This window comes from Pleurodeles waltl, chromosome 3_1 (assembly GCF_031143425.1).
Source record: "Pleurodeles waltl isolate 20211129_DDA chromosome 3_1, aPleWal1.hap1.20221129, whole genome shotgun sequence".
NCBI lineage: Eukaryota > Metazoa > Chordata > Amphibia > Caudata > Salamandridae > Pleurodeles > Pleurodeles waltl.
Genome location: NC_090440.1, coordinates 1,556,004,925 through 1,556,023,118, shown reverse-complemented (window position 1 = coordinate 1,556,023,118; position 18,194 = coordinate 1,556,004,925). Strand labels below are relative to the sequence as shown.

Here is an 18,194-nt window from a genome sequence, read left to right as displayed (position 1 = left end):
CTCTGGCTACCCAAACCTATCTTGGCTGCTGACCCCTGTGAGGAATGCCAGGAAAAGGGCTGAAGAACGTTGTAATGAGGCACATGGGATGACCAGACGGATCATCAAGAGAACATTTTACCACCTGAAGGCCAGGTTAATGGCCTCCATCTGACAGGTGGAGCCCTGTGCTACTCACCTGAGAAGTCTTAAGAAATATATACAACAGATTGGCACCTTATCAGCAGAATTCCAACACCAATTCCAAGTGACTTCGTGATAAACGTCATTGTGTCAACATCAAAGTTCACTAAATGTGACAAATCATGAGTATCAAACAGCACATGAAGCCACCCATATATGCACTAATTTAAAATAAAAAACATTGACTATTGGTATATTCTGTTGGCTGTGGCAAGATGGCATTCACTTCCTTTTACCTCAATTTACTGTCACCTATGGTTTGTCATATTGCAGGTGTTGGTGATATAACAACTGTGTACTGATGTGCTGACTACAGCCATCTACAGGTCATTATTTCTATGCTCCCACAATGTACAGTACATTTGCAATGGATGTAACTGTTTCCATGAATACACATTTTCAACACATGACATACAAGTAGTCGAGTTACGTTCAAGGGTGTTTATTGTAGTGCTAAAAATTGAGCTGAAAGTGCAATAGAATGGGATGATGATGGAGGAAAGTCCAGAGTATTGCTCCAGTCTATTTGTAGCACAGGTGCAGTGTCCAAGTGTCCATAGGGAGGGGAACAAAGGCAGTTTAAAGTGGACAAGGTGACAGTGTGGAACACAAGGTGGACAATCAGGAGATTCTCATTTCCTGGCAGAGGGCTTAGCAAGTGACTCTGGCTTCTGTCTGGGTCTCAGGGAACGTTTGTGGGGTGATTCACCTTCTGCAGGGGGAGGGGTGCTGGTGGCTTGTGGGTCATGTGGCTGGGTCTCCTGCCCACTAACGAAAGTGGAAGTGGAGAGCTTGTCAATGGACTGGCTAGTGGTAAGGGCCTGCTAGTGTGCTGTTGCCTCTCTCATGATGTTGGCCATGTCTGCCAGCACCCCTGCTATGGTGATCAGGGTGGGATTGAAGGCCTGAAAGTCCTCCCTGATAACCTGATACTGTCCCTCCTGCAGCTGCCTGTTCTGCACATTGTCTAGGATCTGACCCATTGTGTCCTGGGAATGTTGGTAGGCTCCCAGGATCTCAGAGAGTGAGTTCCCTGCTCCTGCCTCCCCCAGGTTCACAGCAGTCCTGCCAGTGTCCCTGTTGGCATGTGCCTCTGTGCCCTGAACGGTGTGCCCACTGCCACTGACCTCAGGTCCCTGATTGTCTTGGGGCAAGGTGTGGCCTGGGCTCCCTGTACAGGTGGGCACTCTGCTGACTGACGTGTCCTGGGGACAGAGGTGTGGGTACGCTGGGTGGGTGCTGTGGTGTTGGATCTTGATGTGGGAGGCTCTCTGGTGTTCTGTGAGTGGGCTTGGGTGACCTGCTGTCCAATGGTCCCAGATGAGCCAGGTAGGTCATCCAGATCCAGACGTCCAGAGTTACTGTCATCACTGGGGGCATCTTCTGTTGGGGGACTAGTTAGTTGTGGCACCTTCTCTCCACTGACATTGGCTGCGATACATGTGGGGATGTAAGTGGTGTATTATGCTTCATGTGTATGACATATTGTATATCCCTATCCTCCCCTTTATGGTTGCTGTTGCCCTGCAACCTTTTGTTTGTGTATGGTGATGTATTGTGGGATTGTTAGTTTCCCTATGCTGTGCATGCTTTGTTGATGAGTGTCCATGCAGGGCTGGGAGGGGTGTCCATGCATTGGTATAGCATGCAGAATTTGGCATTGGGGTTAGTCATATGTGTAGGTGCAGTGCGTGGGTTGTAGTGGAGTGATGGGAGTGAGGGTGAGGGTGTGAGATGGCATGCAGGTATGGGGGGTGATAGATAGTAAATGTTGACTTACCAGTGTCAAGTCCTCCGGCAACTCCAGCGAGTCCCTCAGGATGCAATATTGCCAGTACATGCTCCTCCCATACTGTGAGCTGTGGGGGGGGGAAGTGGGGGTCCACAGCCAGTCCTCTGTATGGAGAGCTGGTGCCTTGCTGCAATGTAATGTACCTTCCCCCGTAGGTCGTTCCACCTCTTTCTGATGTCATCCCTTGTTCTTGGGCGCTGTCCCACGGCATTCACCCTGTCCACGATTCTCCGCCATAGCTCCATCTTCCGGGCAATGGAAATCTGCTGTACCTGTGCTCCAAACAAATGTGGCTCTACCCTGACAATTTCCTCCACCATGACCCTTAACTCCTCCTCAGTGAAACGGGGGTGCCTTTGTGGTGCCATAGGTGTTGTATGTTGTGTGTTGGTGAGATTGTGTTGGGTGATGTGGTGGGGTGTGTGTTGTGGGGTGCATGAGGGATTTATGGGTGTCAGTGATGTGTTTGTAGTTGTCACTGTGATGTCGGTGGCTAATTCTTGCAGTCTTGTGGTGTTGGCAAAGGGTTGTGGGTACTGTGGGTATGTGTATGGGGATCCCGGGGGTCACAAAGATGCTGCAGGTGAAGTCCAGGGGGTGGGTTCCAGGAAACCAAATGCTGGACAGCAAGGAGGGCTGCCTGCTGGAAGTTGATGCACTGAAGGTCAGATTTCACAGTCCAGGGGACACTGGGGTACATTTTGGCATCGGGAATCTTCGCCCAGTTCTGTCGTAGTTGGGGGTCCTCCATATTCAGGCTTCAGGCATCGTCCTGTTGGACAGGATGATCAATCCAGGGTAGGCACTTGCTCACAATTGCCTGGGAACCAGCTCTAGTCCGTTGGGCCACCTGGACACGGGCCGTGGGTGTCGGGTGCAGAGTGGGCAGGACTCACGGTTCCGGAGTCCTTACTTGGAGGTGGAGACAGGGCTGCTGCCCATGGGAGTTGTTGGTCCTCTAGGGTACAGGCAGTCCTCTGGAGGCTTTTGAGAGGTCACTGGTCCTGCAGGATGCGTCACCATCTTTTAGCAGGTCTTTAGACGCTGGAGACAGGCTGGTAGGGCTTGGGCCAAGTCAGTTTGCATCTTCAGTCTTCTCGGCTGGGGGTCAGCTTAGCAGTCCTTCTTCTTTCTTCTCATGAGGACCCCAGGAATCTGACGTGCTATGTTCAAGGAAGCCCTTAAATCCTGGATTTTGGGGCATTTCAGGGGTAAGAGGACAGTAGCCAATGTCTACTGTCCCTGAGAGTGATTACACCCTTCTGGTGTCCACTCCTTTTGGGGATTCGGGGACACAGACCTAACCCTATTGATCCCTGTCCTCCAAACCAAGATGGAGGAATCTGTAGGGAGAGGGGTCACTTCAGCTCTGGACACCTTAAAGTGTGGTCCCAGCTGAAGTGGTCACTCCTCCTTGATTTTTCTAAGTTTCCCACCAAACTTGACGCCAAAAGTGGGGCTTTGTCCAGGGAGTGAGCATCTCCACTAGCTGGAGTGCCCTGGGACATTGTAACAGGAGGCCTGAGCCTTTGAGGCTCACCATCAACTGTTACAGTTCCGGCAGGGAGGGAGGTGTGAAGTACCTCCACCCAGCGTAGGCCTTGTTTCTGGCCTCAGAGAGCACAAAGGCCCTTACCCTATGGGGTCAGAAACTTGTCCCTTAGTGGCAGAATAGCACAGGTCAGTCCTGAACTAAAGGATTTGGTAAAATACAGGGGGCATCTCTAAGATGTCCTCTGGGTGCATTTTTCAATAAATCCAACACTGTCATCAGTGTGGGTTTATTGTGCTGAGACGTTTGATATCAAACTTCCCAGACTTTAGTGAAGCCATTATGGAGCTATGGAGTTCATAATGACAAACTCCCAGCCCATATTCTCAGTATGGCCACACTGCACTTACAATGTCAATGTCACCTCGTCCTGCTATGGGCTCCCGGGGGGAGCGCTAGCGCTCCCCCCCAATGGCCAGGCATTCCCCTCCCCTAGGCAGGGATAGAAGGGGAATCGCTTCCCCTTCCACCCCTGCCCCCCCGTGACCCCCCTGTAGCGTATGATGACGTCAGTACGCTTTCGCACGCTGACCTCATCAGAGGCCTTTCCTCCGGCGCTGGAAGCCCAGGTGGAGGGGTCAGAGAAGCCTGAAGGGAGAGGAAAGGCCTTTCCTCTCCTTTCAGGCTTCTCTGAGCATTTCTGCTGCCCGATTGCAAATGCCACTAGACACCAGGGACTTTTTTGTATTTTTTTATTTACTTGATAAGGAGAGCGGACCCTTGGACAATTCGTTTTTTGGCTGTTTCTGCCACCCCGGGAGCAGATCAGCCTAATACAATTAGGCCGATCTGCCCCCAGGGTGGGCAGAAACCCCCCTAGACACCAGGGATTTTTTTTTGTGTTTTTTATTTGTAGGGAGCAACCCCTTAGGCAAGGGTCGCTCCCCTGGTGGCAAACATTTTTCTAGGCCATTTCAGCCTATTTTTATTAGGCCAATCTGCCTCCAAGGGGGGCAGAAACCACTAGACACCAGGGATTTTTTTTTTTTATATGTACACATAAGGGGAGCGGCCCCTTGGGCAAGTGCCGCTACCCGGGGGGGGGGAAATAATTTTACAGCTGTTTCTGCCCCCCCTGGGGGCAGATCGGCCTAATATAATTAGGCCGATCTGCCCCCAGGGGGGGCGGAAACCCCCTGGACACCAGGTATTTTTTATATTTTTTGTTTTTTTGTTATATGTGGGGAGTGACCCCTTAGGCAAGGGTCACTTCCCTGGGGGCAAAATTAATTCTAGGCTGTTTCTGCCCCCCTAGGAGGCAGATCGGCCTATTTCTATTAGGCTAATCTGCCCCCAAGGGGGGCAGAAACCACTAGACACCAGGGATTTTTTTTGTCAGTTGTCAGTTTCTCTTGAAGGGAGCGACCCCTTAGGCAAGGGTCGCTCTCCTGGGGGGGGCAAATTTGTTTTAGGCCATTTCTGCCCCCCTTGGGGGCAGATCGGCCTATTGTAATTAGGCTGATCTGCCCCCGGGGGGGGGGGCAGAAACCTCTAGGCACCAGGGATTTTTTTTTTTTTTTTTATGTGAGGAGTGACCCCTTAGGCAAGGGTCGCTCCCCTGGGGGCAAAATTATCTTTGGGCCATTTCTGTCCCCCTATTTGTATTAGGCCAATCTGCCCCCAGGGAGGGCAGAAACCACTAGACACCAGGGATTTTTATTTTTTTGTGAAAATTTCCCGTAAGGGGAGCGACTTCTTAGGCAAGGGTCGTTTCCCTGGGGGGGGGATTTATTTTAGGCCCTTGGGGGCAGAGCTGCCTATTTTTATTAGGCCGATCAGCCTCCAAGGGGGGCGGAATCCACTAGGCACCAGAGATTTTTTTTTTGCGCCAATTTCATGCAAGGGGAGTGACCCCTTGGGCAAGAGTCACTCCCCTTGGGGGGCAAATTTATTTTAGGTCATTTCTGCTCCCCTTGGGGGCAGAAACCACTTAGGCACCAGGGATTGGGGTGTGTGTTTTGTTTGGGGGGGCAGCCCCTTGGGCAAGGGTCGCTCCCCATGGAGGCACATTAATGTTGGCCATATCTGCCCCCCTTGGGGGAAAATGAGCTTATTTTTGGAAGGCCCACCTGCCCCCAAGAGGGGCAGAAAGCCCACCAGAGACCAGGGAAGATTTTCTTTTCAAAATAAGAGGGTGGGGGTATGGCCATACCCCCACCACAAATAAATGGGGCCCAAGTTGTTCTGCCCACCAGTGGGCAGATGGGGCAATTACCCCCGATCCACAACCCGGGGGGCAGGAAGTCTACTAAATGCCAGGGAATTTTAAAAAAAAATAGTGGGGTGGTGGCTACAAACAAGTATGGGCAGGGTTATGCCCCTACCCCAACTGAAGGGGGTAACAGTCTTTCAGCTCTCCCCCGCACACTAAAACATCTCATCCCATGGCAAGCAAGTAGACATTTGATTATTTGGGGTTTTGGTTTTACATTTGGTCCATGAGAGCTTGGCTAACTCTCAAAATTGTCCCACTTGGAATGGTGAGGGCTGCACTTTTTGGACTTTGGGACGCTGCCATGTAGAAAAATCCACAAGACCTAGACACATCTGAAAACTAAACATCTGGGTGAGTCCAGGGTGGTGTGCTTCAAATGCACCTGCACCGTTTTCTTACCCACAATGCCCTGAAAACCTCGAACTTTGCTGGAAATCACAAATTTTTCCCACATTTTTGTGATGGAACCTACCGGAATCTGCAGGAATCCACAAAATTCCTACCACCCAGCATTGTCTCATCTATACCGATAGAAATTCAGCCCCACTTGTCAGCCTAAAAATGTTTTTTTCCAAACTGCCCTTTTGGACCCGCTTTGGTTCCCCCTCAATTTTGACATGTTTTTGGCTCTTCCCTGTCACAGGCACTTGGCCCACCTACACAAGTGAAGTATCATTTTTACCGGGAGACTGAGGGTAACGTTGGGTTGTAGGAAATTTGTCCCGGTGCGGTGATCCCACACAGAAATGTGGGAAAAATTTGATTTTTTAGCTAAATTTGAGGTGTGCTGAGGATTCTGGGTAAGGAAACACTGGGGTATCCACGCAAGTCACACCTCCCTGGACTCCCTCAGGTGTCTAGTTTTCAGAAATGTCTGGGTTTGGTAGGTTTCCCTGTATGGCTGCTGAGCCCAGGACCAAAAACGCAGGTGCGCCCCGCAAAAACAGGTAGTTTTGTATTTGATAATTTTGATGTGTCCAGATAGTGTTTTGGGGCATTTCCTTTCGCGGGCACTGGGCCTACCCGCACAATTGAGGTACCAGTCTTATCGGAAGACTTGGGGGAACACTGGGTGGAAGGAAATTTGTGGATCCTCTCAGATTCCAGAACTTTCTGTCACCGAAATGTGAGGAAAAAGTGTTTTTTTGGCCAGATTTTGATGTTTGCAAAGGATTCTGGGTAACAGAACCTGGTGAGAGCCCCACAAGTCATCCCATCTTGGACTCCCCTAGGTGTCTAGTTTTAAAAAATTTGCAGGTTTGGTAGGTTTCCCTAGGTGCCGGCTGAGTTGGAGGCCAAAATCCACAGCTAGGCACTTTGCAAAAAACACCTCTGTTTTCTGTAGAAAAATGTGATGTGTCCACGTTGTGTTTTGGAACATTTCCTGTGGCGGGCACTATGCCTACCCACACAAGTGAGGTACCATTTTTATCGGGAGACTTGGGGGAACGATGGGTGGAAGGAAGTTTGTGGCTCCTCTCAGATTCCAGAACTCTCTGTCACCGAAATGTGAGGAAAAGGTGTTTTTTTAGCCAAATTTTGAGGTTTGCAAAGGATTCTGGGTAACATAACCTGGTGAGAGCCCCACAAGTCACCCCATCCTGGATTCCCCTATGTCTCTAGTTTTAAAAAATGCACAGGTTTGGTAGGTTTCCCTAGGTGCCTGCTGAGCTAGAGGCCAAAATCCACAGGTAGGCACTTTGCAAAAAACACCTCTGTTTTCTGTGGAAAAATGTGATGTGTCCACATTGTGTTTTGGGGCATTTCCTGTTGCGGGCACTAGGCCTACACACACAAGTGAGGTACCATTTTTATCGGGAGACTTGGGGTAACATAGAATAGCACAACAAGTGTTATTGCCCCTTGTCTTTCTCTAAACCTTTTCCTTCCAAATGTAAGACAGTGTGTAAAAAAGACGTCTATTCGAGAAATTCTCATGCTAGTATGGGCCCCCCAGAATTGTGAGCTGTGCAAAAAAACACTGCTCCTCAACACCTTATCTTGTGCCCATTTTTGAAATACAAAGGTTTTCTTGATACCTATTTTTGACTCTTCATATTTCAGCAAATGAATTGTTGTATACCCGGTATAGAATGAAAACCCACTGCAAGGTGCAGATCATTTATTGGCTCTGGGTACCTAGGGTTCTTGATGAACCTACAAGCCGTATATATCCCCGCAACGAAAAGTGTCCAGCGGACGTAACAGTATATCGCTTTAAAAAATCTGACATTGCAGGAAAACGTTACAGAGTAAAACGCAGAGAAAAATGGCTGTTTTTTTCACCTCAATTTCAATATTTTTTATTTCAGTTGTTATTTTCTGCAGGAAACCCTTGTAGGATCTACACAAATTACCCATTTGTTGAATTCAGAATTTTGTCTACTTTTCAGAAATGTTTAGATTTCTGGGATCCAGCATTGGTTTCACACCCATTTCTGTCACTTACTGGAAGGAGGCTGAAAGCACAAAAACTCGTAAAAATGGGGAATGTCCCAGTAAAATGCCAAAATTGTGTTGAAAAATTGGGTTTTCTGATTCAAGTCTGCCTGTTCCTGAAAGCTGGGAAGCTCGTGATTTTAGCACTGCAAACCCTTTGTTGATGCCATTTTGAGGGAACAAACCACAAGCCTTCTTCTGCAGCCTTTTTTCCCAATTTAAAAAAACAACAAAATGTTCACTGTATTTTGGCTAATTTCTCGGCCTCCTTCAGGGGAACCCACAAAGTCTGGGTACCTCTAGAATCCCCAGGATGTTGGGAAAAAATGACCCAAATTTGGCGTTGGTAGCTTATGTGGACGAAAAGTTATGAGTGCCTAAGCGAGAACTATTCCAAATAGTCAAAAAAAGGCCGGGCACAGTAGGGGGAAAAGGCCTGGCAGCGAAGGGGTTAAGGTGGCACGATATATGCTGCATCCCTGAGGGACCCTCCCTGGTCACAGAGCCCTTGATACCACTTGTACCTTTTACAAGGGAATTAGCTGTGGGATAGGGGTGTGCTAACTGTGAAAAAATGGTACAGTTTTAGGGAAAGAACACAGGTGTACAGGCCTGGTTAGCAGAATCCCAGCACACACTTAGGCTGTTATTACGACCCATGCGGTCATGAGACCACCAGAGGCGCAGTGGAGGTCAGACCGCCACCAATGCGACGATCCAGCCTCCACATTTTGACCCTGGAGTAAGCGCCACAGTCCGACTGCCGGCACTGCCAGGTTGCTGCTGGTCTTAATCCACCAGGGCAGAGCTGCCATGCACTGCTGGCGGAGACAGGGTGCCTGGATGGGGCCTCTGCACTGCCCATGCACTTGGCATGGGGAGTGCAGAGCCCCCATTGACAGCCCCGTCGCACTTTTCACTGGCTACGCTTTTAACTGCCTGCAAAGCAGGCAGTGAATTGCACGACGGGTGCTGCCGCACCCGACGCACTGCAACATTGCCGCTGGCTCGACTGCGTCAGTGTTGTGGTGAGTTTCCCTCTGGGCCAGCGGGCGGAAATGATGTTTCTGTCTCTTAATAGGGCCAGCTGGCGGAAGACCGTCCTAAAGAGTTTGGTGGGCGGCTTCCGCCACCTGCCAAACTCTTAATGAGGCCCTTAGTCAAGTTGGCATCAGATATCAGGCAAAAAGTGTGGGGTACTACAAACAAGGGGCCAGTTTCCGACATTCACCAAAACACTCATGTGTAAGTCCTTTGTTAAGAGAACTCCATTGGCTTCCCTTACAACAAAGGATTACATTTGAAGTCTGTTGTTTCACCTTTAAAGCAGTTCTAAGGAAGTGTCCATCTTTTTAAGAGAAAGATTAATGAAATACTGTTCAGTTTGAGAAATGTGTACATCTTCCTCCTCCCTCCTGATCATTTCTCGAGCTGAGAAGACTGGAACGAGAAGCCATGGATTCTCCTTCCTAGCACCCTCCCTCTGGAATTATTTTCCTGTAACCTTATGCTCTTACAAAAATGACTTCATCTTTATTAAAGAACTCAAAATGTGGCTATTTAAGCAGGTATACACATCTTCCTAACATCATACACCCCGCCTACTAAATGCCCCACACCATCATTATACCAATGGTGAACAAATTAAGGTAACATAACAGTTGAAAAACATTAATGGTTTGTACGTCAACGTTGTTACCTATCTTTACTATAAGACACTAAACATGTGCACATGTGTTTTTAAACTGTTTACATTAATAGAAATTTAAATTAATTATTAAGCATTTCTCAATATGGGCCTTAAAAAAACTCCCAACTACCCTTTCAGCAGTTGGGGCCTGAACTGCAGGCAATGGAGGTATCACAAGTGGGGGTAATTAACAACTGTTTTACCCTGCTAGAACAATAAGGCTATTTAGAACCCTCCCCATCCAAAACTTAAAACTGGGAGTCCAGTGGGAGCAGGAGTTCCCTCTCATCTAAAATATAGGGTGAAAAAATTGCTATGTTCTCCTGTGGTGCCCCTTCAGCCTCCTAGCCATTTCAGACACTGATGGATAAGCTCCTCCCCTTGTTCTGCTGAAAGGTAGAGTGACCTTGATCAACCAAAGCAAAGTGGAAAAAATTAAACAAACAAGTCAATTTGGCTTCCTCCTGAACAAAGCAAAGGTAAGAGGCTGGCCAGCCAATTATAAAATGGCTAGTTTGAGATGGAGGATGAGGGAGAACTACAAGAAAATGAAACTGTTTTTAGGTCGAGCGTGCAAGCCCTTTAACCTGTTGTAAGTTGTGTGAGTTTATAACCATGCTCACTTCACGGCCATCACTTTCACTTGTTCGTGGACTTGCCCTTCAAAAATTATTTGTTATCATTGGTAAATACTTTACGTTTGTCCCTCCTTGGGGCGGTTTTGTTACCACCTTGCAGACTGTCCCTGTTACATGGATAAATGGATGATTGCCGATACATTTGACTGCAAGCAAACTTTTTTTACTTTTAGTCTCTATCATTCACACACATGCTCATGGTGGCCATGGCGCTTTGAATCGGCTCACTTATGTGAACAGTTTAACTTTTCATTTTCATTTTATGTGGCAAGAAAAGTCCAGTTAGGAATTTACAACGCTAATAGCTCTAACTCAAGCAAATGGGAGACCCATTGCATTGCAAATGCTTGTTTTAATTTGTATTTCTGGTGAGAGGAAACTCCTGCTTCGCTGCACTACCCATTTTCCCTAGTGTTTATCATTAGGCTGGTGGGGCCCACCACGCACCAAAGGAAGGGAGCCGGTAGCACAAAATGCTTCTTTTGCTGACCTGTAACAGTGGCAATAACCCACAAACGGAGCAGGGTACATGGTTGGCCAGCTCTCATTGTCCCTTCCAGGGTGCTGACATATTTTAGCCGGATTGATTTCCTTTATTAATATTCCAGTCCTTAAAGAAAGTATGCCACACACTGTACAAATAGATATATTATACAAAATCCATACATCTTCAATATTTGTTACCTCCAGCTGTACATCTTCGTGCTGTCTCCCAGCACACCAGCCCAAGAGAGTAAATGTCTGCACGTTTGAACGACTCAAAGATGTGCATGTTCATACTGTCATCCAGTATTTCAGGAGCCATGTATCTTTAAAACAAGAGAGCACTTACTTTATTAGATATCGAGTGTAGATGTTTTCATGTGCAACAAAATTACTTTAGCATTTGAAACTGCAAACTCATAATATGCCCAACACAACTAATTAATGACGTAGCTGTTACAAACTCATACATTTTCTCAGTGAATAGCCGTAAATTATTATAAAAATTGAAAGTACAGTCTTGTAACATACAATGCCTTATACAATGATACAATACAATGTAATATAGAAGATGTAGCCAAAATCAACATCGTTATTGCCCTCACCTGCAATTAGGCACTTCCATCGCAGGTAAGGGTAATTAACTTCCATTATAGCTCCGAAGGTAAGAAAATAATGCTGGTAGTATCCTCGATTAGGAGCCCAGATCGAGCAAAAGATTAATCCAGGTCTCCATGACAGGCTTTTAAATATAGCTATTGCAGTCTGCGGTGCACTGTCTCTTTCATGGACTGTTAACAGAAAGTGGTTGTCTTTCTTCATTGTACCGTGTGGCGGTTCCTTTTCTTCTCCCCATGGGAGTAAATCAAGCCCAACTGTCACCCAGCACTACAGAAAAAATGAGCAGTGTAGAGTCACATGTAGTAATTTTCTGGTCACAAAAAGAGGTTACAATTCACGAATCTACTTTTTGCGACTAGAAACATTTTTTATGAGCTGACCTATAAACTGATAGGAGGTTTTACACAATAAAGAATCATAGTGAGCAGCAGGCCACCCTCCTTAATGAATTGCTGTGCCAGCTCACCAGCCATGTCCTAAACCCCAAGCCGCAGCATCAGTGGGTTACTGCCAGCATTCATGAAATGCCTTTTGGGGCATTTAAACTATCCGACAGTCCTTAGGGTTGGAGGATCTGAGCGCTGGGTGGGCCCTCTGGCTGGCAGCATCCAGTGTGTGACATCTGGCACCTCAGGTTCTCTGAGTGGAGAGGGGGTGTTGGGACAGAATTCACCGCTGCTGCTTGGCTTTCATGGAAGTTTAGGGCTTTCATTTGCGTAAGGGCTTGTAATAGTCTTTTAAAGAAGTGAAGTACAGTCCGGGTTTTATGCGTGCCGTCCTATAATTCCAAGGTAGAAGTGTGCTATTTTTGCATTTCTTTTTCCCCAAACTCCAATGGTTCCTGTCACGGGAATTTTAAGTAATTACCTTTTCCTATTTGTGCACCATTTAAAGACTTCCTTTCTTCCTCATCACTGTGTTGCAACAAATAGAGAGTCGTTTTTTGCAGATTCCACATTCCCTTGTGTGATATTTGTCTCAGATTTTTCATAACATTTTTTGGGAATCTCCAATCTAGTCTTGGTCTAGTTGCCATCATTTTCACTGATTTCAAGGATCGTAGTCTTCAGTCTTCCACCTCTTGGAGGATTTTGTGTTGCTGGCTTTTCCTGCAGTTAAACCCTTCTTGTGGACACCTGTATTTCACGTGTGACGCCTATGGTTGAAAGGCATTGTTGTTTCAAGGAGTTATCCTTACCCCAGACAGTCCAGAAACCAAGAGAACATGTTTGAACATATGGAGAAATAAAGCTGCAAATTTAAGCATGCTCAAATTTACACTTGCTACGTTCATGGATGTGTAAATAGTCATACATTCAAGTGACCTTCATATGTAAATACACACAGAAAATTGAGCACTCAAACATATTTAGGGCCTGATTTGGAGTTTCAGGGATGGCACCAGAGTTGTGGAGGACATTGCCTCTGCCAGAATGATGAAGTACCATTTGTCATGTTTCAAGATGACTGCCAGTGCCAGCCCAGAGGTCATCTCTGTACTTCGAGGAGAAAATGCTTCATTTCAAAATACAAACGTTTGGTGAACAGCTGTTGTCACTTTAGATGGCCATCCACCAAACTGTTAACATGTTTTTGATTAAAAAAAAAAACAACGCTAAAGTAGGAGTTTGTTTTTGAAAAATAAAACCCTACTGACCGCCACACCCTCAGAACTGTTGGAGGTTGGACACTACACTGGAAGTAAGAGCCTTGCAGTGAGAGACTGGAAAATACATAATGACCTCCACCCCCTAGGAGAAAGCCCCTACTGGCTCCCTCAAAAGAAAATCTTACAGTTTGCCTATCTCTGAATGAGACAGATGAACCAAGAGTTTGGCAGGCAGGGTACTCCGTCATGTTTTTGACGGAGTGTAGTTTGGCTGTGCCACTATGCCTCTTAAACATGAATGTGAAAGGGTGTTTTTTTTCTGCATAACATGATGAGACATTTTCATTTAAATGATGCACTGCAAAGCATACGAATAAAGTGCACAGTGAATGGAATGTTTTAAGCAAGTTGCATATAATTATTGTTTTGAAGAAAGTCATGTTATAATATTTTAAAGTATTATTCTATATAATCAATTCGTATTTCATCATAAGTGTTGGAAATGGCCCTTCTGCAGGGTTATTCCCCAAACTTTTTGCCTTCCTCCTTCTCTTTTTTCTGACCTCATTTTTTCTGGCTTTAGGACTCTGTGCGCTTTACCACTGCTAATCAGTGCTAAAGTGCATATGCTCTCTCCTTAAAACATGGTGAAATTGGCTCATACCCAATTGGCTTATTTAATTTACTTGTAGGTCCCTAGTGAAGTGCACTACATGTGCCCAGGGCCTGTAAATTAAGTGCTAATAGTGGGTTGCATCACTGGTTGTGCCACCCACATAAGTAGCCCCCTAACCATATCTCAGGCCTGCCTCTGCAGTGCCTGTGCGTGCAGTTTCACTGCCACGTCGACTTGGCATTTAAAAGTACTTGCCAAGCCTCAAACTCCCCTTTTTCTACATATGTCACCCCTAAGTTAGGCCCTAGGTAGCCCATAGGGCAGGGTGCTCTGTAGGTAGAAAGCAGGGCATGAACATGTGTGTTCTATATGTCCTAGTAGTGTAAAACACCTAAATTCGTTTTTACACTGCTCTGAGGCCTGCTCCTTTCATAGGATAGCATTGGGGCTACCATCATATACTGTTTGATTGGTAGATCCTGATCTGAAATGAGTTGCCAGGTCATATTTAGTATGGCCAGAATGATGATGCAAAATCCTGCTTTGAAGTCTCCCCCACTTCAAAGACACATTTGGGTATTTAAACAGGGCCTCTGCCCCTACCAACTCAGACACTTCCTGGAGAAGAGAACCTGAACCTGAACCTGCATCCTGTCAAGAAGAACTGCCTGGCTGCCCAAAGGACTCCTTTAACTTCTTTCTGTGAAGGACTGCTCCCTTGCTGCTCTTTGGTTGTGTTGAGAAATGCTCTCCAAGGGCTTGGATGGAGCTTTCCTCCTGTTCCCCGAAGTCTCAAAACCAAAAAACGTTGCCTCTACACGAAGGAATCTTTGTGCAGCGAAAATCGACACACAGCCTGCCAGAAACGACACACAGCCTGCACCGCTGTGAAAAATTCTCTGCACGCCGAACCAGAACGATAACGCCTGACTTTGCGACAAGAAGATCGAAGCAGCACCAGCGTAGCAACTGCAAATTTGACGCATGGGCTACTGGATCAACGCACAGCCGAGCCGGAATGACGCAGCCAATTTCCAGAGAGGAATCGACGCAGAGCCTGCCAGGTGGTAGAAATTTCCACCCAACGCACACCGGATCGACTCAGCCCCTGTGACTTCGTCCTGTCAGCACCAGAAATCCACGTATCGTACCCGGGGCATCCGAAAACCCCGCAACCGGAAGAGGATCCACGACCGAGTGTCCAAAATGGATGCACAGCCCTGGGTGAAAACGAAATGACGCATCGCCGTGTGTGGTCCGAGAAATAAACGCACACCTCCCTGTTTTCCACGCATCTCCTCCTCTGCGGTTCTTTGCGGAGATTTTGAATGCAAACCAGGTACTAAAGACACTTTATATCACTTTTACAGTGATATCTCAACATATACTTATTGCATTATAATAGTTTTTTGACCTGCATTTTACCACTGTGTGATGTATTTTTGTGGTGCTGTACTGTGTTATTGCATGATTTATTGCACAAATACTTTACACATTGCCTTCTAAATTAAGCCTGACCTCTCAGTGCGAAGCTACCAGAAGGTGGGCACAGGATAATTTGGATTGTGTGTGACTTACCCTGCCTAGAGTGAGGGTCCTTGCTTGGACAGGGGGTAACCTGACTGCCAACCAAAGACCCAATTTCTAACAATAAGCAATAGAATTCATTCAAACTGAAAGCATATTCATGCTTCATTGGCTTGGCTAGAGTGAAGGCCACATATATTTTTCTGTGCCTAACCTTCAACGTGAAGTTTGCTTTTGCATGTTTTTCTACGAGTTGCAGGCGCCAGGATCCGAGGCTAAATTAATGAGGAGCCTATTGTGCTTGAGAGATAAGAAGATCTACAAGAAGTTCCACAAGGACAAAAGGAGTAACCTGGGATGATGGTCGTAATGTTTCTGAAATTCCTCACAGTGCGAGGGTGTACAAGGACAATCGGGAAGGATTCTGAAGGTTTCAAAAAGTTAAATTTCAATTGATTCAGAACTGCAAAAAGAGATTGGTAAGCCCACCATAGATCCAATTTAAAATTCCAAATCTTCATGCCACAGGGGTGTTTTAAATAACTCATTGAGCCAAATCAATAAGTATAGTAGACATTTATCGTGGAACACGTAGAAAATGACAAACGGCAGCCTATACGTGTTTCGCCCCCTGACTGTATATGTACCTGGGGCTTTCTCAAGGCTGCAGAACATGAAAGTGGATTAGAAAACAACTTTAAAACTATCCAATATCACCATCACCCAAGGTGCAGAAAAAAGTCAAATTCTTGGGAGAACTTGTCATCTCGATAAGAAATGTACCGATTGCTCGAAGAAGAAAACAAATTATAAAGTGGAACAGAAACAAAAAACAGAAAAAACTGAAGAACAGAGGAAACAAAATCCTTATAGTAGTCATGAAATAATAATGAAAATACACTAGGTGCTTGGGTTATTTATTGGAAGATGCTGGTTTTGAGACTCATTTATGTAAGTTTGACCATGAGTCTGTAATAAAACCTTTTCAAACTTTAAGTTGGTCTCCGCGATTTAGCATGTGGCTCACTGAGTTACACTGTACTTCATATGAATAATTTGATGTAGGTTCTCCTCATCCTTTGGAACTGAGAAGAAAAGATTAATCGGACCCCAGATTAAGAGATAGCCCAAATGCTGACTCAGATCGTAGCAGACATGGATGGTTCTCTTTCTGTAAAGGGGAGAACTGGAACCGTATTCTAGAGCAGTTAGCCCGCAGATCAAACCCTAGTCCATGTCCAGAGTTGGAGAATCGGGGAAATCATGGAGGATTGGAAGAGAATCATATTGGTAACGAGAACGTGAGTATTAATAGGGTTGTGCATTGCAACAGTTCACGTTTAGCTTGCTGTGATGGTGAAGTTGGATGTTTTGTGTGGTGTGTGAATGTGGTGATTTATAAAGACATTGAAGAGGTTATCAGGTCTGATATGGCCTAAGATCCCAAGATAGTTTAAAAGGTATAGAAAAAAACATATTATATTGTCTGCTCAGAAGTTGTGTTCATTGTGGGGCACCGTCAATGACACAGTTAATATAGGGATTTACTTTGCGTGAATGTTAGATGATTGGCATAGCGGATCTTAATGCGCTGCGTGAAGCTGTACTGATGAAGGTGATAACCCGCAGGTTGAGGTTTCATCAGAAGTGTTTGGAACACTTTCTTGTGTGTTGGAAACTGTTTATTCTGTAGAGAAGCAGAAAAAAGGTTGTATTGCATTTTGAGTACGTGTGTAATATTGCAGAGAGAATGTGCATGCAGATTGTAAAGGAGGGGGACTGCTGAAAGAATAAGATTTACATCACAGTGTGACATGCTGGTAAAGGTTCGGTGGCATAATACCGTGCTGCTATTGGTTGATAACGTCATCCGGATCTGCACTGCGATTGGTGATTCTGTTGGAGTAAGCGATTGTAAATATGACGCTGTTTTGATTTGAATTTTCACTGTAACTGTTGACATTTAATTGCAAAAAATTAAATGCTTTAAAGTTGTACAAAATTTGTTTAGAAATTATGTTCATATCCCCAGAAGAGAGGGAGTAGTGCCACCTCCCGAAGGTACTCAAGGTCACTATATAGCAATGATAGAGAGGCTCCACTCATGTCTCTAGCTTGGTCAATGGTACAAGATCACAGAAAGGGAAGGTCCATTTAGATTCCCACAATATGGCACATTTAATTTGCCAATTATTGAAAATTTTAGGACTATACTGAATGAAATGAAACCACCTCCTAGACCTGCAGAATGCAAAGCACTTAATTCTTGGTAATGACCTGCCCATGCGGGGGATAAAGAGAAATATCAGGGAAGAGCAAAGAAAGCAATACGTACTTATGCGGATGCTAGATGGGATGTTGAGCAGAGGAAATGGAGAACTGACATGATAGAAGGGTTTAAGCTGTATACAGCTTTAACCACAGACGGGACCAAGAGAGAAGGGAATGGAAAACAATTCAAAAACAGAAAGAGAAGAAACAAAAAGAGCCCGATGACATGAGTATGGACAGTGATGATTCTGGAGATAGACTTCTAGATGTGTTACTATCTGAATGCCTACCCCCGTATAATGAATCGAGAAGTGAGGATGCGGACAATGGTACTGGAAGCAGTGGCGTAATTTCCTTTCCTACTGCACTGACAAGAATGGCTTCTTGTCCTGTGGGACTTATTCCCAATAGTGTGCCTTGTGAACCAATGAGCGAGGGTTTGAGAGAATGTGCCCCAGTTGCTCCATCCCAGTAGCTATTAGTCCTGTAATCCCTATGTATAAATCAGAAGGATCTGGGAGAAATGCTTACAATTTGACTCTACCAAACAATGTTGGA

General features: G+C 45.8%; 1 protein-coding gene across 2 annotated transcripts in view; it reads right to left on the bottom strand.

Annotated features, from left to right (window-relative positions):
* ACVR1C (activin A receptor type 1C) overlaps positions 1-18,194 on the bottom strand; it is a 1,080,214-nt gene that overhangs the window by 139,954 nt on the left and 922,066 nt on the right. For both annotated transcript variants that reach the window (XM_069225150.1, XM_069225149.1), the window contains exon 7: positions 11,194-11,318. In XM_069225150.1, coding sequence (XP_069081251.1) covers positions 11,194-11,318 — 125 coding nt within the window. The remainder of the gene's footprint in view (positions 1-11,193; positions 11,319-18,194) is intronic.